The sequence below is a fragment of the Aquarana catesbeiana genome, linkage group LG09 (assembly GCF_042186555.1).
Source record: "Aquarana catesbeiana isolate 2022-GZ linkage group LG09, ASM4218655v1, whole genome shotgun sequence".
In the NCBI taxonomy this organism is placed as follows: domain Eukaryota; kingdom Metazoa; phylum Chordata; class Amphibia; order Anura; family Ranidae; genus Aquarana; species Aquarana catesbeiana.
Window position 1 is genome coordinate 90529283 of NC_133332.1, and position 22750 is coordinate 90552032.

Genomic DNA, 22750 nt, shown 5'->3' on the forward strand with positions numbered 1-22750 from the left:
TAGGTTCTCTGTAAGTAATTTATTATGGTCCAAAGCTACCATTGCTACTTTAAGATCTTAATACAAAAAACCTTTTCTTGCCTGTCCTGTGGTAAACCCCTGAACATCTCCCTATATCTTTTTATATTTTTTATAGATAGCTACTTTGCATCTGCTCCTGAAGATTGGAAAGATCCATGAAACGCGTCGAGCTTTTAGATGCTACTCACAATAACAACCTCCCTATACTTCCACTTTATTATGCCGTTTGGATTTCACCAATTATTATTGTGATACTGTGAAGACACACAACTATTAGCTTGAATCTAATTTTTACCTCACCATTGCGACCCACATCATGCTGCTTCGTTGCTAGGTTACTTTGTTACTCTGGATTAGCTTTATGGAATGTGTACCTATATGTTTTACTATATGATTAAGTGTATATGCAGGCTATTTTGTCACCAATATGGTCCACTCATCAGACATTTCTGACATTATGATGCAGCCACATGCAAATAGTAGTCTGATGACTTTGTATTATGGTACCATTATGACTATAATAGGCTGCCATACCATCATGCTGTTATATGACGTTTTAATACTATGTATTTGACTATCCAATAAAGCTTCCTTGATTTATTTTACTTGACTGTTTATTAACTTGTTACTATGCAGCACGATGCGGTCGCATATACGGTGCACTTATTAGATATCCTTTCTAGTACTATGTTGTGTTCCCTTCCCAGCTGCATGTCTCATTCAAAGTCCCAAAACCCCCCGTTTTTTCTTCTCCTGTCTAAATTGGCCCTAGCATGTGTATGTATGAATGTGAGTTAGGGATCTTAGATTGTAAGCTCCTTGAGGGCAGGGATTGATGTGAATGTATAATTAATATGTAAAGCACTGTGTAAAATGATGATGCTATATAAGTACCTGTAATGAATAAAAATAATTCTATTCAAAAAATAAATTAATTTACTTTTGGGCATGGTGGGGATGGGTTTGCTTCTGTGTCAGGTTCTTATTGCTGTGCCCTTTTTGTACAACAATAAAAATATTTATTGTAGGAAAGCTGATGAAAGGCTAGAACCTCAATCCGCTATTACGGTAATCACTGCCTGTGTACCAGTTGCAGATCTCCACTCATGTCCTGTCCAGTAAAAATATAGTGACTTGGAGAGAAAGTGAGAGAAAATCTCTTAATGGCACCACAGACAACAAAACAGACAGATGATTTGATTCCTCCTTTTACCAAAATAGTTAAAAACCAACTGTCAGTTTTTATATCTCCTGGAAAATAGGTTGGGGAGATACTTGCATGGATTTCCTGATTCTTCACACTGGCTGTACTTATGAGAGGCTCCCACTCTGCCTGCTGGACTTTTTTCCAACAAATACTTTTATTGTGGTATAAAGATGATACCAGTATCAGTTTAACACATTTTTTCACATACAGTAGAACCATTTCTACATAGAATTGTTTTGATTAGTGGCATTATATGTGAACATAGAACAATAGGTCAGATAGTTCAGATAGATAGGTCAGCTGTAGAGATGTATTTTCTATACAGTAATCTGAAGAATAAAATGCACTGCTAAATTGTACTGATTTCTCACTGGGGTTGATTTACTAAAGGCAAATAGAGTGTGCACTTTGCAAGTGCAGTTGCACTCATTTTCCAGAGCTTACTGAATGCGGTGAAGCTCTACTGAGTTCTATAATCCAATCATGCGCAAGCAGAATTTTTTTTTTTTCCTTGCACCTAATTAGGTATTCTTTACAACATGAAATTTCACTATATTCGCTCAGCTCTGGGGAAACTGCACTTGATAAGTGCACTGTCTATTTACCTTTAGTAAATTACCCCACTGTGGTTCTTGATGAAAATGCACTCAATTATTGTGGGCACGGTGGTAGGCCAACCCTCTGTATGTCTTGTCAAGGGGCAGCAATGTAAATAGAAAGTATTGGTGGGTCTCAGGTACAGAGCTTTTAGAGATACTAACTGGTAGTTGTAGTAGGGGTTTGTGTTCAGTGTATCAATAAACCTCTCCAAAACTCTCCTGGGCTTCAAAAAAGCATTTTATGAGCTTTTTTTTTTTTTTTTTTTGAGGGTGGTCTCTTTGATGTAAGTAAGGAGGGTTTTCAGAGATCTAGTTTTTTTAATTATAAACTTTTTATTAAAGAGGTATTGTCATTGCACATGAATAAACATTAATTACATATGAAATACAAGTATATACAAAACTTTAGAAAGAAAGAACTTTCATAATCAGGTTACATATGAAACATGTATGTTATATCATAGTTTCATGTTGTTTCAGGACATTCTTTGGTAATTGCATGTTTTAACAAAACAAGAACTGAATAATAATGGAATTACAAAACATTATTATACAATAGAAAAATAGAAATTTAAGAAAAAATAAAATAAAAAAAGAACGATCTAATTTGAAGTATTTGTTTTTCTGCCCACTGCTAAGAGGATGAGCATTTAATGTCAGGCACCCTTAGAGAACTTTTGCCCATCATGTCCAACCAATCCTAATATAACCCAATGTAGAAAGTTTGGGCATACCGTATGTGGTTATGTGATGCGAAAATTGTTTCATGTGAGGAGAGTTTCTTTTCCCGGAAACTGTAAAAGAGGTCTGCCTAGTCTTTTTGACATTTCAGACAATTGTAACTGAGTGCTGAATTTTTTTTTTTCACTCTGTATTCTGGAGAATACACCAGGAAGAGCTGGAACACACAAAAGGAAGCAGGAGCACCCGAATCAAGCAAGCTAAACAAAAATGGTAACCACCCCAATTCATGTTTAGCTTTTAGAGCAAGGTGCACATGGAAGGGCTTGGCACACAGCAAAAAATACATTAAACAAAATCAAATACATGCTGGGAAATAATTTTTTTTTTCTAGGAGTACCCAAATCCCCCAGGTGGACAGCACCAAAATCAAGAATTGAGACTGAAAGATCTAGCTGTTTAGTTACATAGTTACATAGATAGTTACATAGTAGGTGAGGTTGAAAAAAGACACAAGTCCATCAAGTCCAACCTATGTGTGTGATTATGTGTCAGTATTACATTACATATCCCTGTATATTGCGGTCATTCAGGTGATTATCTAATAGTTTCTTGAAGCTATCAATGCTCCCCGCTGAGACCACCGCCTGTGGAAGGGAATTCCACATCCTTGCCGCTCTTACAGTAAAGAACCCTCTACGTAGTTTAAGGTTAAATCTCTTTTCTTCTAATTGTAATGAGTGGCCACGAGTCTTATTAAACTCTCTTCTGCGAAAAAGTTTTATCCCTATTGTGGTGTCACCAGTACAGTATTTGTAAATTGAAATCATATCCCCTCTCAAGCGTCTCTTCTCCAGAGAGAATAAGTTCAGTGCTCGCAACCTTTCCTCATAACTAAGATCCTCCAGACCCTTTATTAGCTTTGTTGCCCTTCTTTGTACTCGCTCCATTTCCAGTACGTCCCTCCTGAGGACTGGTGCCCAGAACTGGACAGCATACTCCAGGTGCGGGTGGATCAAAGTCTTGTAAAGCGGGAGAATTATCGTTTTATCTCTGCAGTTGATCCCCCTTTTAATGCATGCCAATATTCTGTTTGCTTTATTAGCAGCAGCTTGGCATTGCATGCCATTGCTGAGCCTATCATCCACTAGGACCCCCAGGTCCTTTTCCATCCTAGATTCCCCCAGAGGTTCTCCCCCCAGTGTATAGATTGCATTCATATTTTTGCCACCCAAATGCATTATTTTACATTTTTCTACATTGAACCTCATTTGCCATGTAGTCGCCCACCCCATTAATTTGTTCAGGTCTTTTTGCAAGATTTCCTCATCCTGCGGAGAAGTTATTGCCCTGCTTAGCTTAGTATCGTCTGCAAATACAGAGATTGAACTGTTTATCCCATCCTCCAGGTCGTTTATGAACAAATTAAATAGGATTGGTCCCAGCACAGAACCCTGGGGAACCCCACTACCCACCCCTGACCATTCTGAGTACTCCCCATTTATCACCACCCTCTGAACACGCCCTTGTAGCCAGTTTTCAATCCATGTACTCACCCTATGGTCCATGCCAACGCATCTTATTTTGTACAGTAAACGTTTATGGGGAACTGTGTCAAATGCTTTTGCAAAATCCAGATACACCACGTCTATGGGCCTTCCTTTATCTAGATGGCAACTCACCTCCTCATAGAAGGTTAATAGATTGGTTTGGCAAGAACGATTCTTCATGAATCCATGCTGATTACTGCTAATGATATCATTCTTATTACTAAAATCTTGTATATAGTCCCTTATCATCCCCTCCAAGAGTTTACATACTATTGATGTTAGGCTAACTGGTCTGTAATTCCCAGGGATGTTTTTTGGGCCCTTTTTAAATATTGGTGCTACATTGGCTTTTCTCCAATCAGCTGGTACCATTCCAGTCAATAGACTGTCTGTAAAAATTAGGAACAACGGTCTGGCAATCACCTGACTGAGTTCCCTAAGTACCCTCGGATGCAAGCCATCTGGTCCCGGTGATTTATTAATGTTAAGTTTCTCAAGTCTAATTTTAATTCCGTCCTCTGTTAACCATGTAGGTGCTTCCTGTGTTGTGTCATGAGGATAAACACTGCAGTTTTGGTTACTGAAGCCCCCCGATTCACTCGTGAAGACTGAGGAGAAGAATAAATTCAATACCTTTGCCATCTCCCCATCCTTTGTAACCAGATGTCCTTCCTCATTCTTTATGGGGCCAATATGGTCTGTCCTCCCTTTTTTACTGTTTACATACTTAAAGAATTTCTTGGGATTTTTTTTGCTCTCCTCCGCTATGTGTCTTTCATATTCTATCTTAGCCATCCTAATTGCACCCTTACATTTCTTATTGCATTCTTTATAAATTCTGAATGCTGTGGATGATCCCTCAACCTTGTATTTTTTGAAGGCCTTCTCCTTTGCTTTTATATGCATTTTTACATTGGAGTTAAGCCATCCAGGATGTTTGTTCGCTCTTTTAAATTTATTACCCAATGGGATACATTGGCTAATGCCCTTATTTAATATGCTCTTAAAGCAAACCCATCTCTCCTCCGTATTCTTTGTTCCTAATATTTTATCCCAATTTATGCCTTTTAGCAAGGTTTGTAGTTTAGGGAAGTTGGCTCTTTTGAAATTCAGTGTCTTTGTGTTCCCTTCATGTCTCCTATTTGTGTGATTTATACTGAAACTAATTGACCTGTTATCGCTGTTACCTAAATTGCCCCGTATTTCCACATCTGTTATCAGGTCTGTATTGTTGGTAATCAGTAGATCTAGTAATGTTTTATTTCTAGTTGGTGCGTCTACCATCTGACCCATAAAATTGTCCTGCAAGACACTAAGGAACTGGCGAGCCTTAAATGAATGCGCGGTTCCCTCCGCCCAGTCTATGTCTGGATAATTAAAATCCCCCATTATGATAACACTTCCCATCCTTGCTGCTAATCCAGTTTGTGATAGGAGATCCGTCTCCACTTCCTCCCTCAGGTTAGGGGGCCTATAGCATACTCCCAGTATTATTTTCCCCTTAGCTTCATCCCTTTGGAGCTCTACCCATAAAGATTCCACCTCCTCCCTAGCCCCCTCAGTGATGTCATCTCTCACATTCACTTGTACATTATTCTTGATATATAGGCATACCCCTCCCCCTTTTTTACCCTCTCTATCCTTGCGGTATAGGGTATACCCTTGAATGTTTGCCAGCCAATCATGAGAGCTGTTGAACCAGGTCTCTGAAATTCCCACAAAATCCAAATCCTCCTTGTACAACAGTATCTCTAGTTCACCCATCTTGTCCGCCAGGCTCCTGGCATTGGTGAACATGCCACATAGTTTAGACCGGTCGCATATTGTCCTTGTATTGGGTGTTTCAAGATTGCAACTTGGACTTGCTACTATACTCACCTTGTGTTTTTGTGCTTTGGTTAACCTACCACTAATGCCCCCAATACTACCCTCTGGAATATCTTCCGCGCTGGCTATCACTGTCTCTGGACCCTCCCCCCCATCGCCTAGTTTAAAAACCCCTCTAACTTTTTGGCTATCTTCATTCCCAGCAGATCTGCACCCTCCTCATTTAGGTGCAGTCCGTCCCTTCTATAGTACCGGTTACCGACTGAGAAGTCGGCCCAGTCCTCCAGGAACCCAAACCCCTCCTTACTACACCAGCTCTTCAGCCACTTGTTTACTTCCCTAATCTCCCTCTGCCTCTCTGGTGTGGCTCGATGTACCGGTAGTATTCCTGAGAACACTACCTTGGAGGTCCTTTTCCTCAATTTAGCTCCTAAGTCCCTAAAATCATTCTTTAGGACACTCCATCTGCCTCTGACTTTGTCATTGGTGCCAACGTGCACCATGACAGCCGGGTCTTCCCCAGCCCCTCCCAGTAATCTGTCCACAAGAGATCAAGGCATAAAAAAGCTTGAGGTTAACCCAAAATTTCATCTGCTTGTTCTCAACAGTTTCTAGCAGAAGATCGACTCCACTACAGAAGTGCACGGACCAAAGAGCTGGATGCAGTGCTTGGAGACCTCCACTTTGAGATCAGAGGTGAGACTGAAAACATTAGGTCATGTAGGCCTTTGCTTACAATGTCAAAATGCAAGAAACACCATAAAGCTGCATTTTCTTTCGTAACATGCAATGATTAAAAACAATGTTTATAAAAGTGAATATCTGGGCAAAATAAAATAAAAACCATACCAGGCCGCATTCCCCCAACACGGGGGCTTCGGGGGGGGGGGGAGGTGCTTTGCTTAGAAACCAGCTATATACAGTGTGTTTAACCACTTTTGCCCGGCCTATAGCAGAATTACAGCCGGGCGGTGGTTCTGTTATCCTGACTGGATGTCATATGACGTCTTACAGGATAATATGCCGGCGCACTCCAGCGGAGGCCCACAGCGATCGGTGGTGCTGTGTCTCACTCTGACACACCGCATCTCCGATCGTGGTAAGGAGTATATGACGGAGGCTCCTTACCACGTGATCAGCTGTGACCAATCACAGCGTAAACCAGGAAGTGCTGGTAAACAGCTTTTCTCGGTTCACGCTAACAGGGAGAGCCGATCGGCGACTCTTCCTATCAGTGGGGGGGGTGGGGGTCTGCACTGATAATCAGCACATTGATTATCAGCGCAGCGCCCATGAGAGGTGCCCATCAGCTGCCAATCTGTGCCCCATCAGCAACGCCTGTCAGTGCCCTTCAGATGCCAATCAGTAATGCCTGTCAGTAGCGTCTCATCAGTGCTGCCTATCCAGTGCCCATCAGTGCTGCATATCAGTGTAGCCCATCAGTGCTGCATATCCGTGCCGCCTATCAGTGCTCATCAATTCTACATATCAGTGCAAACGCATCAGTGCCCATCGGTAAAGGAGAAAACTAAATTTTATAACAGAAACTAAGAAAAACATTTTTTTCTTTTTCGTTTGTTTAGCAAAAAATAAAAACCCCAGTGGTGATCAAATACCACCAAAAGCTCTATTTGTGGAAACAAAATGATAAAAATTTAGTTTGGGTACAGTGTTGTACGACCGCAATTGTCATTCAAAATGCGAGAGCGCTGAAAGTTGAAAGCTGTCCTGGACAGGAGGGGTGGAAAGTGCCCAGTATTAAGAAGAAGGAATATTCCTGTGCTGCCCCTGTTAACAGGAATAAATATCCTAGTTGCAGCAAACACCAGATAATAATAATAATAGTGGACATACAATAAAGCACATATGGAATAAATCCTAAATGCTAATCGTACAGTACTAGAGAATAGCCACTATAAATGAATAAATATAAAGTGCAAGTGATAAAAGTGACAATAGTGAAATACAATCTTTGTATAGGCTAATATTAAAGTGATGGAAAAGTCCACATAAGTATTTCTTCAGATAAATATTAAAGTGCTACTAGTATAGAATAAGTCCATATAAGAGTGAACTGGAGCCATAAAGTGCTGCTCCAAATGACACTCTGTGCAGATCCAAAAATTTGTGACTTGGTGATTAGTTTCTTCAGTGCAATTACACCTATGTGTAGGGCGGTCCCTTACCCTACCGCCATAAGGTAAGTATAAAGATGACCAAGGTAGTCCGGGTTCCTGCTGTAGACAAGTAAGGGTTTCTCCTCTGTGTAACTCAGCAATAGAAATAAAAGAGGAGCTCCAGGTCCAATGCAGTGTATAGAGGAGAAAGAAAAGAATGGGGACCCAGATCGTGAAGTATATCGAAACTGGATACGTTTATTAAAAAAGCAGCCGATATAGTACTAACGTTAAAAGTATACAAACAAAACACAGCACCATGAGCGACGAGCTTGCAACCTGACGTCACTTCCGGTGCCTATCTGTTCTGACGCGTAGCGTCGCGATCAAGTGACTTCATCAGGGAATGCAGTGCCCAGTATTGAAGTGGTTAAAGAGAAAAAAGAAAAATAAATAAATAAAATGTGGGTTTAAAAATGCACTGCAAAACGCGCCTGAAAAACGAATCAAGCGAAGCCGCATAGATGTAAACTTAGATTTACACACAGTTGCATAGTAGGCCATCAAGTCCAACCTATGTGTGTGATTTTATGTCAGTATTACGTTGTATAACCCTGTATGTTGTGGCTGTTCAGGTGCTTATTTAATAGTTTTTTGAAATTATTGATGCTCCCCGCTGAAACCACCCCCTGTGAAAGAGAATTCCACTTCCTTACCGCTCTTACAGTAAAGAACCCTCTACGCAGTTTAAGGTTAAACCTTTTTTCTTCTAGTTTTAGTGAATGGCCGTGTGTCTCATTAAATTCCTTTTCGCTGAAAAGTTTTATCCCTATTGTGGGGTCACCAGTATGGTATTTGTACATTGAAATCATATCCCCTCTCAAGCGTCTCCTCTCCAGAGAAGAAAAAGTTCAATGCTCGTAAACTTTCTTCATAACTAAGGTCCTCCAGTTCCTTTATTAGTTTTGTTGCCCTTCTCTAGACTCTCTCCAGTTCCAGCACATCCTTCATGAGGACTGGTGCCCAGAACTGGACAGCATACTCCAGGTGCCGCCGGACCAGAATCTTGTAGAGTGGGAGAATTATTCTTTTATCTCTGGAGTTAATCCCCCTTTTAATGCATGCCAATATTCTGTTTGCTTTGCTTGCAGCAGCTTTGCATTGCATGCCAATGCTGAGCCTGTCATCTACTAGGACCCCCAGGTCCTTTTCCATCCTAGATTCCCCCAGAGGTTCTCCCCCTTGTGAGTAGATTGCATCAATATTTTTGCCACACAAATGCATTATTTTACATTTTTCTACATTAAACCTCATTTGCCATGTAGTTGCCCACCTCATTAATTTGTTCAGATTTTCTTGCAAGGTTTCCACATCCTGTGGAGAAGTTTTTGCCCTGCTTAGCTTAGTATCGTCCGCAAATACAGAGATTGTGCTGTTTATCCCATCCTACAGGTCGTTTATGAATGAATTAAATAGGATTGGTCCCAGGAAAGAACCCTGGGGGACCCCACTTTCCACCACGGACCATTCCGAGTACTCCTCATTTATCACTACCCTCTGAACTCACTCCTGTAGCCAGTTTTCACTCCATGTAGTCACCCTATGGTCCATGCCAACTGACCTTACTTTGTACAGTAAATGTTTATGGGGAACTGTATCAAATGCTCTTGCAAAATCCAGATACACCACGTCTTCAGGCCTTCCTTTATCTAGATGGCAGCTCACCTCCTCATAGAAGGTTAATAGATTTATTTGGGAAGAACGATTCTTCGTGAATCCATGTTGATTACTGCTAATGATACCGTTCTCATTACTAAAATCTTGTATATAGTCCCTTATCATCCCCTCCAAGAGCTTGCATACTATTGATGTTAGGCTAACTGGTCTGTAATTCCCAGGGATGTAACTTGGTCTTTTTTAAATATTGGTGCTACATTGGCTTTTCTCCAATCAGCTGGTACCATTCCAGTCAGTAGACTGTTCACAAAAATTAGGAACAATGGTCTGGCAATTATTTGACTGAGTTCCTTAAGAACCCTCGGGTGCAAGCCATCTGGTCCCGGTGACTTATTAATGTTAAGTTTTTCAAGTCTAATGCCCCGTACAAACGGTCGGACTTCTTCGGACATTCCAACAACAAAATCCTAGGATTTTTTCCGACGGATGTTGGCTCAAACTTGTCTTGCATACACACGGTCACACAAAGTTGTCAGAAAATCCGATCGTTCTGAACGCGGTGACGTAAAACATGTACGTCGGGACTATAAACGGGGCAGTGGCCAATAGCTTTCATCTCTTTATTTATTCTGAGCATGCGTGGTACTTTGTCCATCGGATTTGTGTACACACGATCGGAATTTCCAACAACAGATTTTGTTGTCGGAAAATTTTATATCCTACTCTCAAACTTTGTGTGTCGGAAAATCCGATGGAAAATGTGTGATGGAGCCTACACACGGTCGGAATTTCCGACAACAAGGTCCTATCACACGTTTTCCGTCGGAAAATCCGACCGTGTGTACGGGGCATAATTCTAATTCTGTCCTCTGTTAGCCATGAGGGTGCTTCCTGTGACATGTCATGAGGATAAACATTGCAGGTTTGGTTACTGAAGCCCCCTAATTCCCTCGTGATTCCCTTCGTCATTCTTTATGGGACCAATATGATCTGACCTCCCTTTCTTACTATTTATGTACTTAACTGCTTCAGCCCCGGAAGATTTTACCCCCTTCCTGACCAGAGCGTTTTTTGCGATTCGGCACTGCGTCGCTTTAACTGACAATTGCGCGGTCGTGCGACGTGGCCACAAATAGAGCTTTATTTTGGTGGTATTTGATCGCCTCTGCGATTTTTATTTTTTGCGCTATAAACAAAAGAAGAGCGACAATTTTGAAAAAAACGCATTATTTTTTACATTTTGCTATAATAAATTACCCCAAAAATATATAAAAAAAAGTTTTTTTCCTCAGTTTAGGCCGATCGTACTCTACATATTTTTGGTAAAAAAAAATCGCAATAAGCGTTTATTGATTGGTTTGTGCAAAAGATATAGTGTTTACTAAATAGGGGATAGTTTTATGGCATTTTTATTAATAATTTTATTTTTACTAGTAATGGCGGCGATCAGCGATTTTTATTGTGACACTTGTCACTAGGCAGAACGGGGAGATGCTGTTTAAATCAGCATCTCCCTGTTCATCCTCTCCGTGAGGCGATCGTGGGTATCCCCGCGGCGATCGAGTCCGCGGGACCCGCGACCCGACTCACGCGTCGCACATGCAATGGCACGGCGGGGAATTCAAATGGACGTACCTGTAAGTCCATTTGCCCAGCCGTGCCATTCTGCCGACGTACATCGGCGTGCGCCAGTCGGGAACCGGTTAAAGAATTTATTGGGATTTTTTTTACTCTCCTCCGCTATGTGCCTTTCGTGTTCTATCTTAGCCGCCCTGATTGAACTCTTACATTTCTTGTTGCATTCTTTGTACAGTTGGAATGCTGATGATTCCTCAGCCTGGTATTTTTTTTTTTAAAGGCCTTCTCCTTTTTTTTTTTTTTTTTTTTTTAATGCATTTTTACGTTGGAGTTTAGCCACCCAGGACTTTTATTAGCTCCTTTTAAATTTATTTACCATTGGGATGCACTGGCTAATGCCCTTATTTAATATGCTCTTAAAGCATACCCATTTTTCCTCCATGTTCTTTGTTCCTAAAATGTTATCCCAATTATTATCTTCTAGCAAGGATCGTAATTTAGGGAAGTTCTCTCTTTTGAAATTCAGTATCTTTGTAATCCCATTATGTTTCCTATTTTTGTGATTTATACTAAAACTAATTGACCTGTGATCGCTGTTTCCTAAATTGCTCTATATTTCCACATCCGTGATCAGGTCTTTGGAGGTAATCAGTAGGTCTAGTAACGCTTTGTTTCTAGTTGGTGCATGTACCATCTGACCCATGAAATTGTCCTGAAAGACATTTGGGAACTGGCGAGCCTTAGATGAATGCGCGGTTCCTTCCACCCAGTTTATGTCTGGATAATTAAAATCCCCCATTATAAGGACACTTCCCTTTCTTGCCGTTAATTGAAATTGTGATAGGAGGTCTGCCTCCTCCCTCTGGTTAGGGGTCCTATAGCATAGTATTACTTTCCCCTTATGCCGCGTACACACGATTGGACTTTCTGGCATACTTGGTCCGGCACACTTTCCGACTGACTTTGTGCGCCAGGTGCACCGGACTTTAAAACGGACGGACTTGCCCACACACGACCGGACTTTCCGACGGGCTAAGTCCGCCCGTCTTTCCGACGGACTTTCAGAATGAACGGACTTGCCCACACATGGACAAGTCCGTTCATTTTGAACGTGACTCGGGTACAACGGGGCTAGAAAAGTAAGTCAATCTTGCCGCTTTTATCGGCGAGATTGACACCTTGCGAGCCCCGTCGCGGGTCATACCAGGCCCTTAGGTCTAGTAGGGATTATAAAGGAAAGCCCCTACGCCGAAAAAACGGCGTGGGGTCCCCCCTAAAATCCATACCAGACCCCAATCCGAGCACGCAGCCCGGCCGGTCAGGAAAAGGGGTGGGGACGAGCGAGCGCCCCCCCCTCCTGAACCCTACCAGGCCGCATGCCCTCAACATGGCGGGGTGGGTGCTTTGGGGGAGGGGGCGCCCTGCGGGGCCATGTTTTAAATCTAGGTCCGGCGGGCTTTTGAGAAAAAGTCCAGCGGGCTTTTGAGAAAAAGTCCGCCGGAGCCTACGCACAGTCGGATTGTTCGGCGGACTCTGGTCCGCCGGACCAAGTATGCCGGAAAGTCCGCTCGTGTGTACGCGGCATGAGACTTACTCTGGATATATATATAAATGCAAGAGGTTTCCAGCACTAAAAGGGAAGCCATCTCATAGCCCAACTTTTGCTCATCTACAGCCGTAGGTAGGGTTCTCTCATTACATACAGTGCCTTGAAAAAGTATTCACACCCCTTGAAATTTTCCACATTTTTTCATGTTACAACCAACTACGTAAATGTATTTTATTGGAATTTTATGTGATAGACCAACACAAAATGGGCACATAATTGTGAAGTGGAAGATAAATGTTTTTCAAAAGGTTTTACGTATACCGTATTTTACGGCGTATAACACGCAAGGGAAGTTTTAGGAAAAAAATACAATTTTAAATATAGTACTTTTGAAGCGAAATAAGGGTCAGTTCACATCAATGCAGCCTTATCAGTGCCCATCTGCAGACTCACCATTGCTCATCAATGTAGCCTGGTCAGTGCCCATCTGCAGCCTCATTATTGCAGCCTGGTCAGTGCCCGTCTGCAGCCTCACCTTTACAGCCTGATCAGTGCCCATCTGCAGCCTCATTATTGCAGCCTGATCCATGCCCATCTGCAGCCTCACGTCAGATTGCATAGAGCGAGGATCTCCTGCTTACTCAGCGGCTTCTTTAATACAAAGTCCCGCCTCCTGGACCGGCTTCTATGATAGACAGAACACTGGTCCAATGCTGGCCCAGGAGACAGGACTTCCTGTTACAGAGGGCCTCAGCCCAATGCAAGTATCGGCGTATAACACGCACACACTATTTGCACCCGATTTTCAGGGGGAAAATGGCGTGCTATATGCCGATTAAATACGGTAAATATGTGAAAAGTGTGGCATGCATTTGTATTCAGTCCCCCTAAGTCAATACTTTGTAGGACCACCATTCACTGCAACTACAGCTGCAAGTCTTTTTGGGGATGTCTCTACCAGCTTTGCACATCTAGAGTGTGACCTTTTTGCCCATTCTTCTTTGCAAAATAGCTCAAGCTCTGTCAGATTGGATGGAGAGCATCTGTGAACCGCAATTTTCAAGTCTTGCCACAGATTCTGAATTGGATTCAGGTCTGTATTTTTACTGGACCATTCTAACACGTGAATATGCTTTGATCTAAACCATTCCATTGTAGCTCTGGCTGTATGTTTAGGTTTGTTGTCCTGCTCCGGCCCAGTCTCAAGCCTTTTGCAGACTCTTAAGAGGTTTTCTTACCCTGTATTTGGCTCCATCCATCTTCCCATCTACTCTGATCACCTTCTCTGTCCCTGATGAAGAAAAGCATCCCCACAATATGATTCTGCCACCACCATGTTTCATGGTGGGGATGGTGTGTTCAGGGTGATGTGCAGTGTTAGATTTCTGCCACACATAGCGTTTTGCTTTTAGGCCAAAAAGTAACGTTTTGGTTTGATCTGACCACAGCACCTTCTTCCACATGATTGCTGTGTTCCCCACATGGCTTCACGCAAACTGCAAACGAGACTTCTTATAGCTTTCATTCAACAATGGCTTACTTCTTGCCACTCTTCCAAAAAGGCCAGATTTGTGGAGTGCACAACTAATAGTGGTCCTGTGGACAGATTCTCCCACCTGAGCTGTGGATCTCTGCAGCTCCTCCAGAGTTACCATGGGCCTCTTGGCTGCTTCTTCGATGAATGCTCTTCTTGCCCGTCATGTCAGTTTAGGTGGACGGCCATGTCTTGGCAGGTTTGCAGTTGTGCCATACTCTTTCCACTTTCGGATGATGTATTGAACAGTGCTCCATGAGATGTTCAAAGCTTGGGATAATTTTGTATAACCTAACCCTGCTTTAATCTTCTCCACAACTTTATCCCTGACCTGTCTGGTGTGTTCCTTGGTATTCATGATGCTGTTTGTTCACTAAGGTTCTCCAACAAACCTCTGAGGGCTTCACAGAACAGCTGTATTTATACTGAGACATAATTACACACAGGTGGACTCTATTTACTAATTAGATGACTTCTGAAGGCAACTGGTTCCACTAGATTTTAGTTAGGGATATCAGAGTAAAGTTGGGTGAATACAAATGTACACCACACTTTTGAGATATTTATTTGTAAAAAGTTTGGACAACCATTTATCATTTTCCTTCCACTTCACAATTATGTGCCACTTTGTGTTGGTCTCTCACATAAAATCCCAATAAAATACATTTACGTTTTTTGGTTGTAACATGACAAAATGTGGAAAATTTCAAGGGGTATGAATACTTTTTCAAGGCACTGTATACACTAAAATAACAAGGTTATTTCTGTTACACTTCTTGTATTATTTATTTTACAGATAAAGGGCAAATAATAAAGACTGAACATATTTTGTTTGTTGATCATTTACTCCAGCCTTTTTCAAGCCCAGGCACCCTGGGTGCCTTGAAGCTTCTTCAGAAGTGCCTTGGTAAATTGCCTAAAAATTGATCAATTTTATACAAGCCAGCAGGTGGATGAAACCTGCTATTTAGATACACAAAGCCACAGATTTTCATTATGCACCATTACTACTTTCTAGACCCTGGCATTCTAAGAACTAATGACATTATCAGTTGACGAGAAGGATGTCTGTTGCCTCCACAGCATCCTTGTTTGACCCTTCTGTGCACCTCTCCCTCAGCACTGGGGTCGCATTAGCTGACCGATGGAGAGAAATTGAGGGAGAAGAGAAATATTGGAATACTAGTCAGTACCAGTGTGCAAAAGTGTATTTGCTTTGGAAGAAAAAAATCACCTCTAACATTGGGTGTCCTAGATGTTGCTGTATTATGTAAAGCTATTGGAATAGTTTTTACATTTTAGAATGGGGTGCCTTAAGTCTGTCCATAATTTTGAAGGGTGCCTTGACTGAAAAAAAGGTTGAGAAACACCTGATTTACTCCACCTTTTATCCTCTATTTTCAATTATGAGAATTTAGAGAAGCTCCATTCAAAACCAAGTGATTTTTTTTTTCAGTTTTTTTTTTTTTGGTAAATTTATTTGCCATTTGCATACTTTTCTGTCTTTTTCTCTTCACGTCCAAATTACAACTTTGCATTTCAGTCATATAAATTGGAGAAAACATTGACAATAACTTAGGATGCAGTACACCAAAATACAAAACGTATAGTAAAATTTCTCAAAGAGAAGAGCCTAAAGTGATGGAATTGAGAGAGTGCTACAAAAAGTGGATTAAATAATATGTTTGCATTCCTAAACAGACCACGAGACCATGATCATGCATAAGTTGCAGACGTTGATTCTGGAAAGGTCGGCTGTCCTACACGAGGTCATTGAGTACGTTGGGCAGTTGGATGCGCTTCTCGCCATGGCTGTTGTTGCCCGTGAGAATGGATATGTGCGCCCCTGCTACACCCAGAAGAACACTATAACTATAAAGGAAGGCAGGTGAAGAGAAGACGAGGTGTCATTTTTTGTGTCTATAAGATATCAGTAATTTGTAGTACCTCTTGAAGGGGTAGACAAACAAAATCAAAGGTATTTTTTAAAAAAAAAAAACAAAACATGTATAGTTTATATATGAAAAAGCTTCAGCTGATTCAGAATTGGCATTAATAATTGGGATTAGAAAATTAATCTTTGAAACGAATGTGCCAGGACAATCGTTGTTTACCCCAGATAATGCCAATACCATGGTTATCAGAACACATACAACTGAAATGATTGTCCATGTGTATGAAGATCAAGTTCTTTCAAAAGTCATATCATTGACTCACTATCTCATATCTATAGCCAGCCTTAGTCCAAGTCATATGTCCATTTTGAGTATGTCTGCAGTAAGCCACACAGTGCAAATACCAGTTCAAGCATTACAAAAAAACTGGCCATACACTGATTGAAATTTAGGTGATTCAGCAGGGGCCGGGTGGATTTTAATCAGTGTGTGCTCAACAGAAGTTGTTTGTCAGGTTGTCTCACTACACTTGCCAGTTGCATAACATGTGTCTTGGAATCACTTCCGGTCTAGCGTTAGCATCTGACGTCACATCAGGTCACCTTACAGTCCAATTCTGTTGTTTTGTCACTTCCGACTTCTGACACCCTTGGTGAGTATGTGTTGTCGCCCCTTTGGTGAGTGTGGTCTCTAAGGAGGAGAGGTGCTCATGTCTTGCACAGTGGTGGAAGATTGGATGAATTACACTAGTGTGGTGCACTGCAACAAGAATATTGACTTAATTTTTATTTTATTTATTTGCTTATCAATTTTTCATATGAAGGCATCACGGATGGATGCATGAACTTTGTCAATATCACTTTCACTGGCACCTTTTTAAAGTTTTTTGTGATAAGAGCACTTGTATGTTAATTTTGTGCTACCAGAGAGTATTATTTGTTAGCATATGTAAAGTTTTATACACGCTTCAAACTGCGGTGTAGTAAAACATTGGAATTGTATTTACTTACTGTTTATTAGTTTGTTGCAGCACATAAAGTTGTTACTGCACAATGGGCTTATTGTTTTATAACAAGCCATAAATTTTATGCTATTTTCCCTTTCTCATTATCTCACTTTCTCGTTTTTTCTTGTCTATCTGACTCTTAGACACCCCATAATGGTATTCTGCACTGGAACTTTTGTTCCAAATCCAGCTCAGACCTGTGAAAAAGAAAAGAGAATAAAAATCCTCACAGGACCCAATTCATGTGGAAAAAGTGTGTATCTAAAACAGGTAATGGTAACAGGCAATGGTAGGAAAGTATAAGTGATAAAACATTGGTGATAAAAAAGTCCAAAAGTAAGTTAGCTCAGTAAGCCTAGCCAGTAACTTGTGACGCTTTATCTACTCATGTATCCCAGTGTACCCCTTTTAAAGTTACCCTGACCTGTAATAGAAGTCCATCAATTCTTATGTTTCTGGTGGACTATGACTTAAAATGCCACCGCTTCACTGCTCCTTGCTTGCTGCAGGTATTCCATCTGCACCTGCTGCTGCATGCTGTTGTTCCCCCCCGCAAGCTTGAATTTTGCTACATGTAGTACAAGACAACATGGGTAAAAGGTATATGATCTGGAAGGTTTGGATGCCTGCAGGCCGGGAAGCAGTGTTGCTTCAAGACATGTGCAGCCAGAAAGTTAAGTATATATACAGGGGCGTATCATGAAATGAGTGGGCCGTGGTGAAAAAATGGGCGTGGCTCAAATTGCGCTAAATGTTGGGCGTGGCTAAATGTGGTGTGGTTTAATAGAGTCTGAGATGGCTTACATAGTGCAGAATGCAGTAATGTTAAATAGGGAATGTACAGTGCAGAGTGTATGGCGGTGGGTAGAATGTGCAGGAGAGGAGTGGGGTGTTTTTGGTGGTGGGTAGTATGTGCAGGAGAGGAGTGGGGTGTGTTTGGTGGGTAGTATGTGCAGGAGAGGAGTGGGGTGTGTTTGGTGGTGGGTATGTGCAGGAGAGGAGTGGGGTGTGTTTGGTGGGTAGTATGTGCAGGAGAGGAGTGCGGAGTGTACAGCAGTGGGTAGTATGTGCAGGGAGAGGAGTGTGGCGTGTATGGTGGTGGTTATTATGTGCAGGTAAGGAGTGCAGAATGTATGGAGGTGGGTATTATGTGCAGAAGAGGAGTGCAGAGTTGTATGGTGGTGGGTAAAATGTGCAGATGAGGTGTGCAGAGTGTACAGTTGTTGGGAATTATGTTCAGGATTGTGTCAGTAAGGCAGTGGACGTCAGTAGTTTTTTATTTTTTTTTATTATTTTTTTACAATTTAATTTTTTAGTATTTTTTTTCATATTTCATATAAAATAATTTCTTACAATTTTGTTTTTGTATTTTTTTTTCACAATGATTGGGGGGGGGTGTCCAGTGTCAGTAGGACAGTGGACGGCGTCAATTGTTTTTTTTGTTTTTATTATCTATTATTTTTTACAATTTTGTTTATTTTTCTTTTCAATATTTCTCTTTATATTTTTTTTACAGTGCTTCTGGGGAAGGGGTGGAGGGTATGAGGCAGTGGACGGGGTCAGTAGGGCAGATGATGGTGTCAGTTTTTTATGTTTATGTATTTATTTTTTTTTACAATTTGTTTTTAATTTGTTTTTGGGGGAGGGGGTGGGAGTTGGGGCAGTGGACAGTGTAGGGGGGGGTGTTGTCAGTTTTTTATTTTTATTTTTTTTTACAATTATATCTTTTGATAATTTTTTTTTTTACATTTTTTTTTTTTTTAATACTTTTATTTATTTTTTTTAATTAGCCTTGTCAGTGGTATTTAGTGAGATATCAGATGTCTAAACAGACCCCTGACATCTCCCCTTTTGAGACAGGGAAAGGGACTGAGGACACAGATTCCCCAGTTCCTTTCTCGGCATTAAAGATGAATAGACAGGATTACTCTGCTCAGTTATTACAGGACATAGTGAGCGTTTCGGTAACGCTCGCTCTCTGTGTTCAATTCAGAAAAGGAAGGGGCCAGTAAATTACATATTTACCGGCCCCTTCTGCCGCTCTCCATCCTGACACATCCCCCGCAGCCTGTGGGAGAGGAGAGGAGATGAGGAAGCTGGCTGCGGGGGAAGAGATGGGGCGGAGGAGGAGGAGGACACAGCAGGCCAGAGGAGAATGGAGGACAGAGGAGGAGGAAAACAGGGGAGCGGAGAAGGAGGACACAGTGGGCTGGGAGAGAACAGGGGGAGCGGAGGAGAATGGGAGGAGGAGGACACAGAGAACAGCCCGGGAGAATCGGTGCAGCGGGAGGAACTGCTGTAAGCACTGATAGCCACGGGAGGGAGAGGAGGAGAAGCAGCTGTCATGCAGGGACTCAGTGCTTACAGCTGTCCCTCCTGCCTTACCGATCACCCCCAGCTGTGAACCAAGGAACAATCATCCATGTGTGCAGGGTGGGTCACAGTGGGCACCCCTCTCCTCGGAGGCCTGTGTGCAGTGAACACCCTGTACCCATGGATGATACGCCACTGTAAATATAAGATTCTTTTACAGGGCTAGCCTTCTTTTACAAGTGACACAACAAATGCACAGGTGGCAAATTTAATGATAGTGTTCCCAAATATGACTGACAATCCTGATTGAATCTAAAGAAAACGAATGACCCATTTTCTCTAGTGTTTAGTGGGGACAATCGGACAAGGGACACTTTGCTCCGCCCTATCCCTTGTACTTATATGTTGGCAATTTTAACAGGGTTTCAGCATTCCCCAGTGGCAGTCTTATAATTATCTGCTTTTTGCAGTGGGCTTTTTATCATCAAGCAAGCAGCTATATAATACTCTCCCTTCTCACTGTCAGCCAGACTGCCTGAGAAGGACAGACCACTGCTTACCATCCGCCCTTTCGTTTTCTGTTTATTTGGAAAGTTGTTACAGTTTTATTTAGCAGGGATTAGTCATCCAGTCTAGCCCTGGATGGACAATGTGTATCTTTGACTTTTTTATGGCTTGCTTTGGTCTATAACTTTAAAGCGTTTGTTAACCCAAAAAAAAAAAAAAAAAAAAAAAAAAAAAAAGGATCCTGATCCTTTAAAGCATTTTATACAGCACAGTGCTTGTGCTTTTGTAATTTGGCACCCTGTAACACCTGTAATGCCTGGCTGATCCTGCCTGGCTATACCCTCCCCTCTGCAAACAGACCACGACAATTGTGGCTGCTGAGCCCCTGACATTGTGGTCTATTTGAGTGCCTCCGTCAGCCGCAGCCCGCTCTCCTGTGTCGGTCTCCTCTGTCTCCCCCTCCTCTCCCTGTGTGTCACCTAGTGACTGTACCGCCCCATCCCCCTTCTGCTGCAGGAATAACATATATATATCTACTATCTGTTCTGTCTCCTCATACTGTGCCCTGCTGTCTCTTTGTATTAGTAAAAGAAATCCTCCTTCACCGTATCTCACGGCGGCTCCCGGCGGTCAAGGGACTGTCTGTGTCTCCTCTCTCCTCTCCTCGCGTCCCCGCTGCTTCTGCAAGATGGCAGAGAGAAGGCACAGCTGGTTACATGAGCGCTGGGAGCTGCTGTAAAATACGGTAAAGGAGGATTTTTTTAAATAAAACACAGAGGAAGAGGGACACTGTATGAGGAGAAAACATGGATTTTGGAAATATAGGAAAGTGGGTTAACAACCACTTTAAGGCAAGGTCAGTTTTATTATGGTGGTTATTTAAAGTATATTGTTAATTTGGGTTACACCCTAAATAAACTGTGGTAATTTTAGCCCATTAAAGTTATGAGTGTGTGCATTGTTCTGATTAATTATTATGTTATTTAATGCTGCTGTGTCCCATCAGTCCCATGTGTGCTGGTTAAGTCAGATAAAGTATAGCATCATACAATACTTGTTTAATCTTAATCTAAAAACCTTAGCATGTATAATTATTTTTTCAAATAATTTTCAGTCCTATATTTACAGTTAGTCCAAAGAAGTTATGGGCACAAGGATTAGAAAATCTGATCAGAAAAAACATTATTTGTTTTTGTTTGTGTGCTGAATGCTTAGAAAATATATACATACATCGCAGAAAAAAATACCTGATTTAATATGTGTGTAGCCAGCAAGAGATGAATGACATGAGAATAATTGGTCTGTAGAGGTGGAATATTTTGCCTATTCTTGTCAGACAAACAATCTTTTTTTTATGTCTGCTTTTCAATCTTCAAATAATTAAAGCATCATATACAATGCTGGTTTCTAAAAAGCATCATTCTCTAACACTGTCTAGTTCCAGCATTTTGTAAATATAACTTTTTTTTTTAGTTGCAGTACTTTTTTATACAATTTACAGAATTTAAAATCTTGCTGAATGTCTGCTAGTAGCCTGATACCTCTTACTGTATCCCCCTCTATTCACTTTCTTAGGTTGGCCTAATTGTCTTTATGGCTATGATCGGAAGCTACGTCCCTGCCTCATATGCTGAGATCGGGCCAATCGATGGGATCTTTACACGCTTACAAACACGGGAATCTGTATCACTCGGCTTGTCTACTTTTATGATTGACTTAAACCAGGTGTGGATTTCTTGTGCATGAGAAACCTCAGATAAAAGGTGCCTTCCTCTAATTCCTGTGCTGCGCACATGTTTAAGGTCAATGAGGACACACTCAGTGAAGGTAAATAGGCTCAGCATTACTGTCTTGGAACTGAAATGCAGCCCTGGAGTTAGAGAATATGGGGGCTTCAATCACAGGTATTTTGCAATATGGCAGATTCACCTGAAAGTGTATGGTACTCAAAAAGAAAAACCCTTTTTTAATGTGTGTGTGTTGGTTCATGTGTATATTTCACATTGTAATCTGCATTCCTTTCATTGCCTCCTTTCATGTCAATTACCTGGTTGATCCCACAAGTCCCACTTCCCCTTACATAAAAAAAACCACAGCAAGCACAGAAACTGATTCTTGCTTCCATGAATTGTGCCCATAGGGTGGTTTGAAGGTACAGGACCTATGCCGATGCGCAGCATGCCTGTATCTCCCACAGTCGATTTTCCCAGCCCTGCTTTGTGGATTGGCAAGGGTTCCAGCTGAAGACTCACTGTCAAATCACAGGTGTAGCCTTCTGAAATGCAGCACACACAGATGGGGAGTGTAATTCCCCCACTGTTCAATGTAATAAGGTACCCACCCCCACTATCCGGAAGAGCCCTTAAAAGTGAGCTGTCTGGTCAAGTGACTAAGCAGTAACACATAATAAAAGTAGAAAGCATTGCTTTTTTTTAAATTGAAATGCTTTTTTGCTCTCTACATAATATTTACTTATTTACTATGTATCTTAAGGGCTCTTTCACACGGACGATCCGTATGTCCGTTTTTCATCCTTCCGTTTTCGGATGAAAAACGGACATACATGTATCCCTATGGAGCGTCGGATGTCAGCGGTGACATGTCCGCTGACATCCGACCCGCTCTGATCCGAAAAGTGTAACGGAGGAAAACCCTACTTTTCCATCCGTTATCGGATCGGGTGACGACG

The 22750-nt window shown here is 41.7% G+C and overlaps 1 protein-coding gene across 1 annotated transcript in view; it reads left to right on the top strand.

The window, feature by feature from the left end:
- Positions 1 to 22750, top strand: part of MSH5 (mutS homolog 5) — a 123513-nt gene that overhangs the window by 72870 nt on the left and 27893 nt on the right. Inside the window, exons 16-19 of the mRNA XM_073598965.1 lie at positions 6494 to 6581; positions 16042 to 16228; positions 17385 to 17511; positions 21637 to 21786. Of these exons, the coding sequence (XP_073455066.1) occupies positions 6494 to 6581; positions 16042 to 16228; positions 17385 to 17511; positions 21637 to 21786 (552 nt within the window). The remainder of the gene's footprint in view (positions 1 to 6493; positions 6582 to 16041; positions 16229 to 17384; positions 17512 to 21636; positions 21787 to 22750) is intronic.